Genomic DNA, 13,479 nt, shown 5'->3' with positions numbered 1-13,479 from the left:
ATCTCGAAAGTACAAGTTTCAGAAATTAAAATAGTCGCTAACTATTCAACAAACAAAAAAAGGAAACCTGTGGTCTTCGTTAGCGGCAATTTCGTATCGAATCTCCAAGCCTACATCGTCCTTTGTGCGAACGATTTCAACGTGAAGTTTTTTAAAGCGGCTTTTGTGAATTTGCGACGTGAACGAGATATGAATTGTACGTTGTGAGGATTTACTTCTAAAAATAGCCTTTTGCTGTTAATTTTAAATGGCTTCTAAAAACATGTGTATTTCTTATAACAAATTGTAATTAAATTAATAAAAAATAACGAAAATAAAAATTAGTATTCACTGGTTAATATCATACAATTCGTAATTTATCTTCATTCGAGTTTTCACAACAAACATCTTTGGCATTCTGTTTAAGGGATAACCAAGAATGACGGTAATAAGACCTGGTAACTTAAACCGACATGCGTAAGGTCAGTGCCTAATAGAAGTCCGTGGTCTCAGCTCACCCCAAGGTTATAGTATGAGTTGTTTTATTCATTTTGAAGCCGCTATCACCTTATTGTTTTGTCTAAAGTTATTGTATTGGAGTGAGAAAACTTAATAAATAAACTGACCTGTTACGTTTTAAATTGTAGGTAAACTAAGAGCGGGCGCACACATCTGAGTAAACTATCGCACAACTGTTGTCGATCGTCGATTGTTTCGCAATTCAACTGTTTAGTTGCACAACTAAAAATCGAGTTGTGTACGCTCGATCTAAACTACAAATGATTACATCTTCTGAATTAAATACACTGACGTAGTTATCGTGACGTTCGTATCAAACAAAATGTGTGTTGTCTTTAATTTCGAAAACAAACATGGCCGCTGCTTGTTCACAAACTACCCGCTGGCGTTAGAAACGTCGACGGACAAGTTTTGCACTCCCAAATAACGAGAAATGCGCCCAAAAAGCATTTCACATTGAATGTACGAAATAAAACCAACGTTATCTACTATATACTGCTTTGCTCTGCATTTTTTTCTGTACCGCTAGCAGCTGTACAAATAGATAGGTAAGGTTTTAACGGATTAATCTATCTCCACTTATAAAGAGCAAAGATTTGTATTTTAGTATGTATTGAAATAACTCAAAAACTACTGCGTCGATTTAAAAAATCTTTCACCATTAAAAAGCTACGTTATCAGTGAGTAGCATGGGCTATATTTTATTACTATTTTTAAATACACGCGAGCAACAATTAGTTCGTATTAAAGTTATTTTATTAAAACTCTCGTGAGTTACTTACCCTCAACGCGTTCGAAACTCATCGATACATAAAACTAACTATAGTTTTCTCTAATGATATAATTCAGTGGAGTTCAATCTTTATACAATTAATTAAAGACAATACAACAACTATCATCAAATATAATCTGCGCTATAACAAAAATACTCTCAATTTCAACATTGTCAAATCTATATTATCTATACTATTATAATAAAGCGTAAACACACACTTCTTTGTTGCTTAAGATGTCAGCAATTACAGCATATTTTTGGATAATTCTTTTTTTAATAAAAATCCCTACACTTGCGTCACGCTTTAGGCTACATATTTTCACGCCATTAAACTTAGGGGGTAAATATTTTGGATTAATCCCTAATTTGGGAAAGAGACTACAAGTTGTTGCCAACATCAAGGAAGCAAGGTTGTCATCATGTCATGTTATTTTGACATTTGTAATTGATAATTTGATAAATGTAAACAATAAAATAAAATTTTCCTAATTTCATGCGGATGAAGTCGCACAGGAAAGCTAGTCTTTCAATAAAATCAATTCGCACAAATCTGTCTGTCACGACTTCACAAACAAGCAATCAATCTATGAAACAACTATAAATGTTACATAGATCATCCAGACAGACAAATTGATAGAACATCATTCATTTTATGAGTATTTTGGCACAAAAGCCTTTTGATATACCAATTCTATATATTATTTTGTTTTGATATATTTCATACAAAAAATTCTCAGCGTGTAAATACAAGAACATTTTATTCAAGAAATACATTTGGGAATAATAATCTTACTAATATTATAAATGTAAAAGTTTAGATGGATGTTTGTTAGAGTTTGTAGCCTAAACTGCTGAACGGATCTCGATGAAATTTGGCATAGATGTATAGTATATTCTGGAAGAACACATAGGCTACTTATTTTTGTTTGTTTAAATTCCACGCGGATGGAATCGCGGGCGAAAGCTAGTATAGCCTATAAGTATCAATCTATTAACTAAATTGGAAGATAAAAACCTACAAAGAAAAGCATTGTTTTAAATTTCGCATTCGTCTTTTGTTATTTAAATACAGAAATCACAATTAAGTATAACTTAACTAATTTTATCCTCGTGAAAAATATCTTAACTGAAATTAAACGTCCCCGCTTACTGGCAGCGGTTGCCGAAAGTAGGGTGACAATAATTTCATATTTATATAATAATTTTAAGGAATCCAATGTTGTCAAATCAATGAATGTATAGATTTGATAAAATTAAGACGTAAGAGTACATGCTAGAGGACACATTTTATCCCTCTTCACCTCCACCTTTTTTTTTTCATTTTTAAAGAGAAATAAATTTGGCAATGTTAAAAAAAATTATAAAGCTTTTTCTGTACATTCACTCATCTATCCATTAAAGGTATCTAATATACTTTTTATCTTATTGCAAATTGCTACAAATTTGTACGGTTCCGCTTGCCATAAAAAGTAACTTCCTCGTTTGCCATTTAAAAAATGTTCTGGCGTTAATCCTACAAATCATTGTCACACTACATTAAGAACAATAAACGCGCAATTATGGATGCAAATTTGAAAATAGGAGACGCTCATCCCGAGGTAACTCTGTAAAAGTCTCTTTCGACAACAATATAGAGTTTCAAACGACTTGAAAATTATTTCCGAAGGAAGTAGAGGTAATTCCGGTTCGCAAATAATAAGGCGGTAATTTCCATTCGCTCCACGGTTCTGTGTGATTTTTCTCAATTAAGTAACGTCATTTATTTTTCGAGCACTCGACTCGTAATAAATTTATTGAAGTAGATGATTTGTATTATTTTACTTCCGTCTTTCGAAATATTTTATCACAATGGATCATTTAAAATATCTTTACGCATCTGACCTCATTTTCCAACAGCAAAACTGATAATTACAAATCGATTTATTACTGCCCAAAAAACAACTAAGAGTAATAATTATTTGTTCACAGACTCCAAAATTAGAACAATGGAAAAACAATCAAAATTGCTGTTACTTCTTGCAGTACTAGCTCTCATTCAAGGGACAAAAGGTCACGCGAGAACCTTCACACGATGCCAGCTTTCAAGAGAGCTTCTACGATACAACTTTCCAAGAAGCTTAATACCTAACTGTAAGTACAATTCATGTAAATATTAAATTACAGAAGTGCTTTAGTAACTTTATGATATCAAAATGTGCTACATATATCCGAGCCACATTTAACGCAAACTAAGACTTTCTCCCGAAGGCATTGAGGCAACGGAAACTCGACGTCATATAACACTTGCATTAGCTACTACTGCAGTTAATCAGGCTTCAGCTCTACCGTTGTGTACTAGGTACAGTCACCTCCGTTCGCGGTGTTGCATTATCTCACTGTCCTTATCCCACTCTATGTGAGCACACGAGACTGTCGTCCATCAGATCAAGGTAGATCTTAAGATAGATATAGCCATTTCATTCGTTCTTAATTATATCGCTTTTGTGTTTTCAAAGAGTCGCGCCTTTCTAAGAATGAAACTCCCATTTTACAAATAAATTAGGACATTATCAAAGCATTTATCAAAAATACTATCTATGATTTATCTCACGCAATCATTCTGACTATATTTTAAATTGCACTGTTTTAATCATTTATAGGCACATTTTACATTTGAAGGGGCTCAAGAGGTTCAATGTCATTTGAAGTACAACACCAACAACAGACGTGATTGTACATTAAAATTATAATTACACCCTTTGTTATAGTTGTAAAGGCTCGTAAATTAGTCCTCACTAATATTTGATGCGCTGCTCAACACAGGTTTGCGTTAACATATTTAAACGCGATTTATTAATTACAGGGGCGTTGGGAATGAAGGTTTTACATCAGAGAAATAATTGCTCGTTATCTTTTGACATGCGAGAAAAATCTGTATAAAAATTGAATAGAAATATAACTAGGTTAAAAAAAATTATCAACGCCATTCGATGATACAGGTTTTTTAAAGTCTATTTAAAATTGATTTTAAAGTTTTTGAGGTTATTAAATGCAAACAAAACCTCTTTATTATTAGTAAATAGCTAAATACAGTACGAAATTTGATCCTAACGGCCGAATACTGGAACGAACATTAAGCGCTTATAATCTGACGAATATCGACATTTCAACAGAATATGGAGTAGTGGTCTTTATGCCGTTGTTGCATATTTATCGTTTCAGTATTCAGCCGTAAATTAAACTTTAAGTCTTTGTGTATTAACATATCAACACTATTCTAAGATCGGCAACGGATATACATAGATATATTGACGTCTTCGCTTTGTTCAACGACCGGGAAGGCCGCATCTCATTATGCGGCAGCAATCTGTCGCCTACCGCACAGTATACACAACTGTATGTTAAATAATTTCAATCAGGAAGTGAAAATTGAGAGTTTCACACCTCAACTACAACATGAAACAATATCAACCGTTAACTTGTTTATTAGCGAGTGGTAAACACAGACTTGTAGAGAATATGTTACTTATATTATAAATGCGAAAGTTTAGATGAAAGTTTGTTAAAATTTGTTGCCTAAACTGCTGAACGGATATTAATAAAATTTGGCATAGATGTAAAAGATAACCAAGACCACATGGGCTACTCACATTTTTTCAAATTCACGCTAACGCAATCACGGGATAATTGTTTTATAAAGTTACTGGTAATGTTTTGGATTTTTTAATAGAAAATTTCTTTAGTCAAGTTTTGGTTGAATCTTACTAACATTATAAATGCGAAAGTTTAGATGGATGGATGTTTGTTAGAGTTTGTAGCCTAAACGGATGAAGGGATCTCAATGAAATTCGGCATAGATGTAGAGGATAGTCTGGATTAACACATAGGCTGCTTGCTTTTGTTTCTTTTAATTCCGCGCGGACGGAGTCGCGGGCGAAAGCTAGTAGTTTATAAATATAAAAGAATAAATGTTCAATTTGGAATTTTATAGATTTACAATAATACAAAGCAAATCTGAATTCGTTTTTACTTTATAATAAAAGAAAAAAATTCTTACAGACTTCTATGCTTTATTTATAAGATGTTTTGATTTGTACAAGATTAAGAATCAGGCAGCAAATGTCCGTTTTTGATTCAAGGCTTGTATTAATTTGAATTAATTTAGATTAGAGTGGGTTGGGGAGCGTAGCGGGCCTGTACTGTGTCAATTAAGGCGGTGCCAGTTAACAATTTTAAACTTAAATGAAAGGGGATCTCGAAATGTTTTGTCATCTGAATGATGTCCCCTTTTTATGCAAATATAAGATCTGTCCCCGGCGTTCGGAGTTTGTGAATGCTTATAGAGGTCGCTGAGAGCAATTCATTTGGTTTGCGCGGCCGACTTAATGTTATTATTTGAATTAAGAATTTTGGAAGTCGACGAATTTAATTTACTTAAACAACTGGCTGGCTTTTATGTTCTTTATTTTTAAACAAAAAAAAGTAAACGACCTCCTTGTTTGTGCGGACTTAAAGCTGTCAGAAGTTTCATTTGGAGTATTTATTCGAAATGAAAATCGTATTCATCGCTAGCACTTTTTAAAAGTGTTTGATAAATGGATTGTGCTTCAGAGGGACTGGCTTTTAAGTCGCGGACTGTGAGTGGAGCTTTTTAATTATTTAAAAAGCTTTGCTAACTGTCTTAATAGACAGATAACCTATAAAAGTTGGATGTGGCCGGGACAATTTTTTTTATAACCATTTTATGGTCACATTAAAAAATTGCTGCCAGGGATCATAGTTAAATTAAACGTAGTTTTATAGTTAATAAGTCCTTGCAGTATCCAATATACTCGTATGGTTATAGTTCTGTGGTGAAACTGCTCTGATAATTTAGACAGTGGTAGTTCCCGCTTTAACATCTTAGCACTGCAGGGCCGGCACGCCCGGTGTAATACCACGACCACACAGAAGACAGGCATGAAATGGAAGCAATTCCGTGTTTCGTCTGATGAGTGTGGTGCCGGAGGCCTAATTTCTCCCTTTCTCTTTACCAGTCTTTTTTTATAAGGAGAGGATGGGAAGAGGAAGTGTATTTGACAGAGGAGGAGATACATAGGAAGGGGAAATACCCTCTTTATGTGTGTCTCCTCCTCTGTCGGATAAGGGTAGGCAACACATCTGCAATTGCGGATGTTTATGGGCAGCGGTCGCTTCGCCATTTTGGCGGATTCAGGTGACCGCTTGCTCGTTTGCCACCTTATGTTATAAAAAAAAAGCGTTGTAAAAAGAGATGATAAAACATTTAGAGGCGGCATGGACATTTTTCATATAATCATCACTAACGCTACGAGCCTCGTAACCACATATCAATGTAATTAATTGTGTTTAATTAAATTGTCAGTAGGTTTTTTATAACAAAAAGTGGAGCTAATTACAAATTTGTAAAATGTTAATACAAGGACACGAGGTACTAAATTGACAACAGATATATTACCTGTCAGAGAAATTACCGGTGAAAAATTTCGTTCACTGCCATGTCTATTTCTTAAATGGCTTTGTTTCTTTACAATGTCGTGTTTTGTGTCAAGGGGTATGCCTGATCGAGCACGCGAGCGGCCGCACGACGGACAAGGTGACCAACCATAACAACGCCTACACCAGTTACGGTCTATTCCAGGTAAGTTTACATTTATTACCTTTTAATATAATAGCTAGCATGTATCCAATAAGTTTAAATAGTTTGTAAATTGGTTCTTAATTTAAAAATAAGATGAGCTAGTTACAGTGTTTACTCGTGAAGATTGACATAGGTCATGAATATCTTCAGAACTTATTGAAGAGATGATAGCTGTACCACCTCTATAGTATCTCATAACCATAAAATATATGTATAATCTACTTTAAAATACTTACGATTCCTATTAATTGACATAGACAACACAAAGACTTGTCAGTTTTTTTGATAACCTAATAGCCCTTTAGGTCTGTTTTAATACCTGGTGACACTCTTAACTAAATATTTGATATAACCTTAATGACAATTCTTTAGAAATCTACAATCCCACGTTAAAGCGGCTCCCTTAAAACGACTCCTAACGACTAGCTAGTGTATTTGCGCTTTATTATAATTGTATACACTAGCTGTTGCTCGTGACTTCATCCTCGTAAAGTAAATATAGCTTATGTTGATGATGATGACATAGCTTTAAATGGTGCAAACATTTTTGAAATTGGTCCAGTATTTTTTGAGTTATTTCAATATATACAAAAGTCCAAAAATACTATCCGCTTTATAATATTAGTAAAGATTAAGAGCATTGATGTTTTATCTTAAATATAAACATAGTTCACGATAACAATAATCCATTCTTGATTGACGGCCGGTTGAATATGTTACTGCTGATTGCAATTTAGCTGAGCGAATCTGCAGTTTGTCACGAAACGTTCATAAATTCGTGTTTGCTAATTAGAATCCACGCGGACAACGCACCACAATATCCGTGCGTAAGCATTAACATGTTTAAATTTATATTATACAATCAATGTTTATGTATGTAACGTTTTCTTGTTTATTTTCAAATCCTATTATTTTCCTTAGAATTAAAAAAATTGTGTTTCTTCACAAGACGTAAAATATTGCATTGTTGTTAAAGCTTACAAATGTGCGTATTTTCTAACCTCACAGTCTTAATCTATCTACACTACTTTCTTTAATAAAAGCTCTATTCTTAGCAGTCATTTAAGGCTATATATTTTCACGCTATTAAACTTAGGGGGTAAATAAATTTGAAAAAACGTATATGTGAAAGGGACCTTAAACTACAAGCTGCCAACATATAGGAAACAAGTTTGTCATTTATGCCTTTGAATTTTGATAGTTTACAAACGTAAACAATAAAATAAAGTATATATAATTTCATGCGGATGAAGCCGCACGATAGCAGCTATTATCTAGACATTAATATTAATAAAATGATTCATTCTAGTTTAAGGTATCTAAATTGTAAAGTATCTTTATCTTTTGGTGCCTAAATTGTTAGTCCACGCATAGACATCTCTCTCTCTCTCTTCATGTCCTATGTCCCTAAAGTGGGGCATAAGTCGTCCTGTACGCTGCTAGCTCGCTGTGTTCTGGGCTCTGCGTTTTGCCTCGGACCATGACAGCCCGATTGAAAATATTTGCTATGTTTTTTTTTATGTCTGAATGGCCATTGTGTTTGAAGAGGCATTTACAGATTCACCAGGCTTGAGGTGGTCGAGCGCAGATGGCGCTTAGCCTAAACCTTTGTTATGTTTTAGTATAATCAGATTGAAATCGAATTAACGATCGATATTTAGTGTTAGGGGGTTTATACCGCTCTTGGGGGGCGTGATGCGAGCACTAATCTGTCGTTAATATGTTAATGCCGCAGCGCCGCGAGATACGGGCACCTATTTAATTGGCAGAGCTATTTAAATTATGCAAATTTCAACATCAATGAGTTTCAGCAAACCTTTATCGCGTTTAATTGTGATGTTATTCGTGTTTATGTTGCAAAGTGTTGGATCTTGTTTACGTTTAAAGGATTAATAAAAGAATATTTATATGTTTGTGATAACAAGAACAATCTATTAAGGCCGCTAACAGGTTCATTTTTAACTGAAGAGTTTGACTGTCCAGATAAATCGTATGTGTGGAACTAAAATTGATAACTGTACAGTTTAATAGATAGAGAATATATAAACTCGTAGCTTCATAGCTTGTATACGTATATTACAATCATACAACCAAAATGCAAAGGCTTTTAAGGGGATGTCCTATAATTCATACCTCCCTTGAAACATATACAACTTAAATTTGAAGATTCCATCTCTTTGGTGTAACTGTCTTGGTCGCTATTTTATTAAATTAGGGCTTGTTCAAAAAAAATATAAATTGTCTGATAACAATTGTGTGAAATAATTGTGTAAAAGGTATGATGGAAATATTGGATTTTGTTACCTTATGTGACAGTGACGTTTTTTTTAAGCTCTATCAGCTAGTGGTAGGACAGGCCCTTAGAAGTGGCGTATACTCTATGGTCTTAATCATTAAACTACCTGTTCCCGTGCCATTTCATCAACATAAAATTATTTTATTATTTACATGTGTCGAATTGTCAATTGCAAATGTCAAAATGACATGACATGACAAAAATTGGCAATCTTGCTTCCTTGATGTTGGCAGCAACTTATGGTCTCTTTCCCACATTAGGGTTTTTATCCAAAATATTTACCCCATAAGTTTAATGGCGTGAAAATATATAGACTAAAGCGTGACATGAGTGTAGGGCTTTTTATTAAAGAAAGAATTATTCAAAAATATGCTGTAATTGCTGACATCTTAGGCAACAAAGAAGCGTGTGTTTACGCTTTATTATAATAGTATAGATTAATTTATCTTAGTTAAAGATACAACAAACTTAAGCGACATATAGTCGTCTATCACGATTGCCGTCATTCATAAGTGTCACGGCAACAAAGTTCACAACTCACTCGTATCGCCAACTAAAACGTGCCTCGCGTACAACTCTACAATTAGCTTTGGCGAGCGGATTTGCATGATTCAATGATAAAGCCAGCTACACACATGCGTTTAATATGTCGCGATGAAACGCTAGAATGACAAGCACTACTTTACGGGACATCGACAAGCGTATCATAGGAATCAAGTGACTTTTCCCTTTTTAAGGTAAGGAATGAATAGAATCACACTTAGATATGTAAAGTTACTTATTAACAGAAACACTTACCTTTCTATTATTAAAATGGAAGTAAGCTTTAAACCGTTGAACTTTTATGTTAAAAAAGGTAGCGGCATCATCAATTTATTTATCCCCGCGTTCTTGCTTTGTAATAAAAGTTAGTGTACACATACCCTTAGCTTTCCCGAGCGGAATTTGCATGATTCAATGCCATAATCGTGGCGGCGTCACTCCAACGAATTCAACGATAGCGTATTTAGTCCTAGTTCGTCGACCAATTCCACTCGAATCGTAATTGAAAACCAAATCGCATTGTTTGTTCACCTATGATGTTTAATACATTTGACTTTTAAGAGACAGGACCTACCAATTATCACACAACGAACAATAAGATCTAAAGTTGCTTGTGTGCTGGTTTTTTTACGTGCATATCTTTTAAAGCTTAGAAAGATCAGCACATTGTCATCTTTTCCTTGCTTTCCGCGAAAAGAGCAGACTTTATTTTCAAGAACGACGGATATTTACCTAGTCCATTACAATATTGGCAAAGACCTTTCGTTTTGTATAATATATGTCGCTATTCCGCACTAATTGTCGATCTAAATTAACGAGTAATACAAACTACTAATTGTTATTTGTAACGCTATAAACTCACTAAATCTGTGAGTAAATATTGTTTTGATTATATTAGAATTTATGGATTGCAAATTTATATTGCAAATAAATAATTTTTCAAAATATAATTCGATTTAAATATGAAAGAAAATAAGAAACCATTAACTTCATTAGCAAAGATCTTTTCACTGTGCTTCGTTTTCACCTATATTTAAATACTAGCTCTTGCTTGCGACTTCACCCTCGTAGACTTCAATAAAAGGTAGCCTAATTTACTCAGTGATAACATAGCTTTTTAATGGTGCGAGAATTTTTTAAAACAGCCTAATCGTTTTAAAGTTATTTTAATAAACACAAACATACAAATCTTTCTTCTTGATAATATTGATATAGATAATAATGGCAAAACCGTAGACCGTCTACGCCGTAGTACGTCTACGTAACGTAAAGGATTGTAAATACAATTACAAAAGATGTTCCCAGATTGAATCTTGTCGATTTAGCATTTTACTTATCCAATCTAAAGACTTTAAGAACCGCGATCAAAGTCCGACGAAATGTTAATTAATGAAACGCTAATCTTTAAATCTAAGCTTTTAAATCGTTTGAAGTTCGAAAAGCTTACCGTTGCCATTGAAGAAATTCGTACAAAATACTACTGGTATCTCTCTCTCTTTGTTTCTTGAAAAACTGAGTTAGTAATATGTTGTAAATGTTTCGACTAGGAACTTAAAAAAATTCTATTCAATTGTATAATCCGTCACAATCTATACTTATATAATAAAGCGTAAGCACACACTACTTCGTGGCGTAAGATGTCAGCAATTATAGCATATTTTTTAAATAATTCTTTTCTTTAATAAAAAGCCCTACATTTACTACACGTTTTGGGCTATATATTTTCACGCTATTAAACTTAGGGGTGAATAAATTGGAAAAGAAACTGTCATGAGGGAAAACGGACTATAAACTACAAGCTGCCAACATCAAGGAAGCAAGGTTGTCATTTGAATTTTGACATTTGACAAATGTGAACATTAAAAAAAAGTTATAATTTCATGTAGATGAAGCCGCATGGGAACAGCTAGTTTATAAATAAAATTAGTAGATTACTACAAAAAAAAACATTTAGCTAAGCTACTACAATCTTTAGTGTAGTAGAAATTGAAAACTCGCTGTATTTCTATTTTTTTCCGATGTAGCTTAAAAATGGTGAATAAATTTCACGATTTTCTCAACGTACCGTTAATAAGACGCTCCCAAAGTCCCTCTCTGAGGGATTAATTATTTTCTTGAACGAAGAAACGCGATACATTTGTTGGGACAGTTTTAAATTATTATTTTAATACAAACACGACGAGGGAAATGATTCCGTAACATATTCTAGGCACATAATAATTTATTTATTACTTGATTTGAAAAAAAGAAAACAAATTATTCCTAATTAATTTTATCATTATTTAAGAATATTAAGAATATCTGATGAAATCGCACGCGAAAAGCTTTATCTCAGCATCGATTGTCGATTTTACCGCAGGCAATTTAGCTGTTTAGTTGCACAACTAAAAATCGAGTAGTGTTCGCACCTCCATATAAGCTCATAGGAATCAAAGCACGACTAAACAGTTGTGCGATAGTTTAGTCATAAGTCTCACGCTCCAAAGAATAGTATAGTCCAACAAAACTAATTTGGCGCTGTCATCGCCGTTAGTTTTATCAGAAAATATGGGAAGCATACCGCACAATTAAATGAAGGTCTCTTTAAATGCAAACTTAGGATTCCCTTACCGTTCACTAAGTAACTCACAGACGGAAAACAAGACTGGTACAGTCCAGTAAGATAAATTATTATTAAGATATTGTCTACGAGCTGTCGTCCGCATTTTTCGCTAACACAAATTACAGACAGCGTGGAAAAAGTAGCCTATAATATGCCCGTCTATGTCAGCTACTCTTCAATGAAAGTCCGCTGGAAATCGGTCCAACCGTTTCGGAGATCACCCGGAACAAACGCTGCATGTCGTCTGTCTAGTTCAGTCCAGACAGAAAAAATTCAAATGCGATTTCCATTATCAACAACGCCAATATATCATCTTTCCGAAATCTGGAATTTGTCTTTTGCTATAACAGATACTCCAATTTTATTATATGTATAGATATATAGATATCAATATATATTCTATTCGCACATAAGATACTAATCACAACAACTTCAGCATAGTTATAATCAAATTTAATTACAATTAACAGTGGTATCAAATACAGTGATTTGAATACGTAACAGTTGTCACAAATTAGTAGATTGGAGCGGAATAGTGATCAGAGTATCGACAATGACCGTTGTTTCAATCAGTGATTAGCTACTTCGCACAATCTATCCAATATTGAACAAGCCAAATTTATCTCTCTCTCTCTCTCTCTCTCTCTGATTAAAAATAAAAGCGTAGTTAAAAATATACGTCGCAAGCCAGTCTACGAGTACTAATTAGTTACAAGTAATATAATTAAAAAAAAATGCCTAAAAGAATCATTTAGAATATATCTGCAAGACAATGAAATTACCCAACACCAACCAACAACACACACACTTATCTTTTTGACCGACTTCCCAAAAGAAGGAGGTACTCAATTCGTCTGTATGTTTTTTTTTTTATTTTTTTTTATGTGTGTTACGGCATAACTCCGCCGCTAGTGGACCGATTTGGATATTTCTTTTTTTATCCGAAAGGTAATGCTTGCAGATGGGTCCCATTTTTTTGTTTAATTTTTGGAGTCTAAGACTACAACGTAGTTAAATAGTTTAGCTCAAAATCGCGAGACGAAATTTCGGGTCATTTTTGCTTTCTTTGCTTACGTAGCCTAAACTATAAGACTTACATAAAAATGATGTATGGAAGAATTGTAGCC

The 13,479-nt window shown here is 33.8% G+C and overlaps 2 protein-coding genes across 2 annotated transcripts in view; one reads left to right on the top strand and one right to left on the bottom strand.

The window, feature by feature from the left end:
- The window catches only part of LOC106103193, a 76,062-nt gene that overhangs the window by 19,719 nt on the left and 42,864 nt on the right, over window positions 1-13,479 (bottom strand). The window lies entirely within an intron of this gene.
- LOC106103240 (lysozyme-like) overlaps window positions 1-13,479 on the top strand; it is a 32,149-nt gene that overhangs the window by 4,111 nt on the left and 14,559 nt on the right. Inside the window, exons 2-3 of the mRNA XM_013282936.1 lie at window positions 3,242-3,403; window positions 6,823-6,911. Of these exons, the coding sequence (XP_013138390.1) occupies window positions 3,242-3,403; window positions 6,823-6,911 (251 nt within the window). The remainder of the gene's footprint in view (window positions 1-3,241; window positions 3,404-6,822; window positions 6,912-13,479) is intronic.

This window comes from Papilio polytes, unplaced genomic scaffold (assembly GCF_000836215.1).
Source record: "Papilio polytes unplaced genomic scaffold, Ppol_1.0 DF823835.1, whole genome shotgun sequence".
NCBI lineage: Eukaryota > Metazoa > Arthropoda > Insecta > Lepidoptera > Papilionidae > Papilio > Papilio polytes.
Note: the sequence above shows the minus strand (reverse complement) of the source record. Positions and strands in the feature narration are given on the sequence as shown.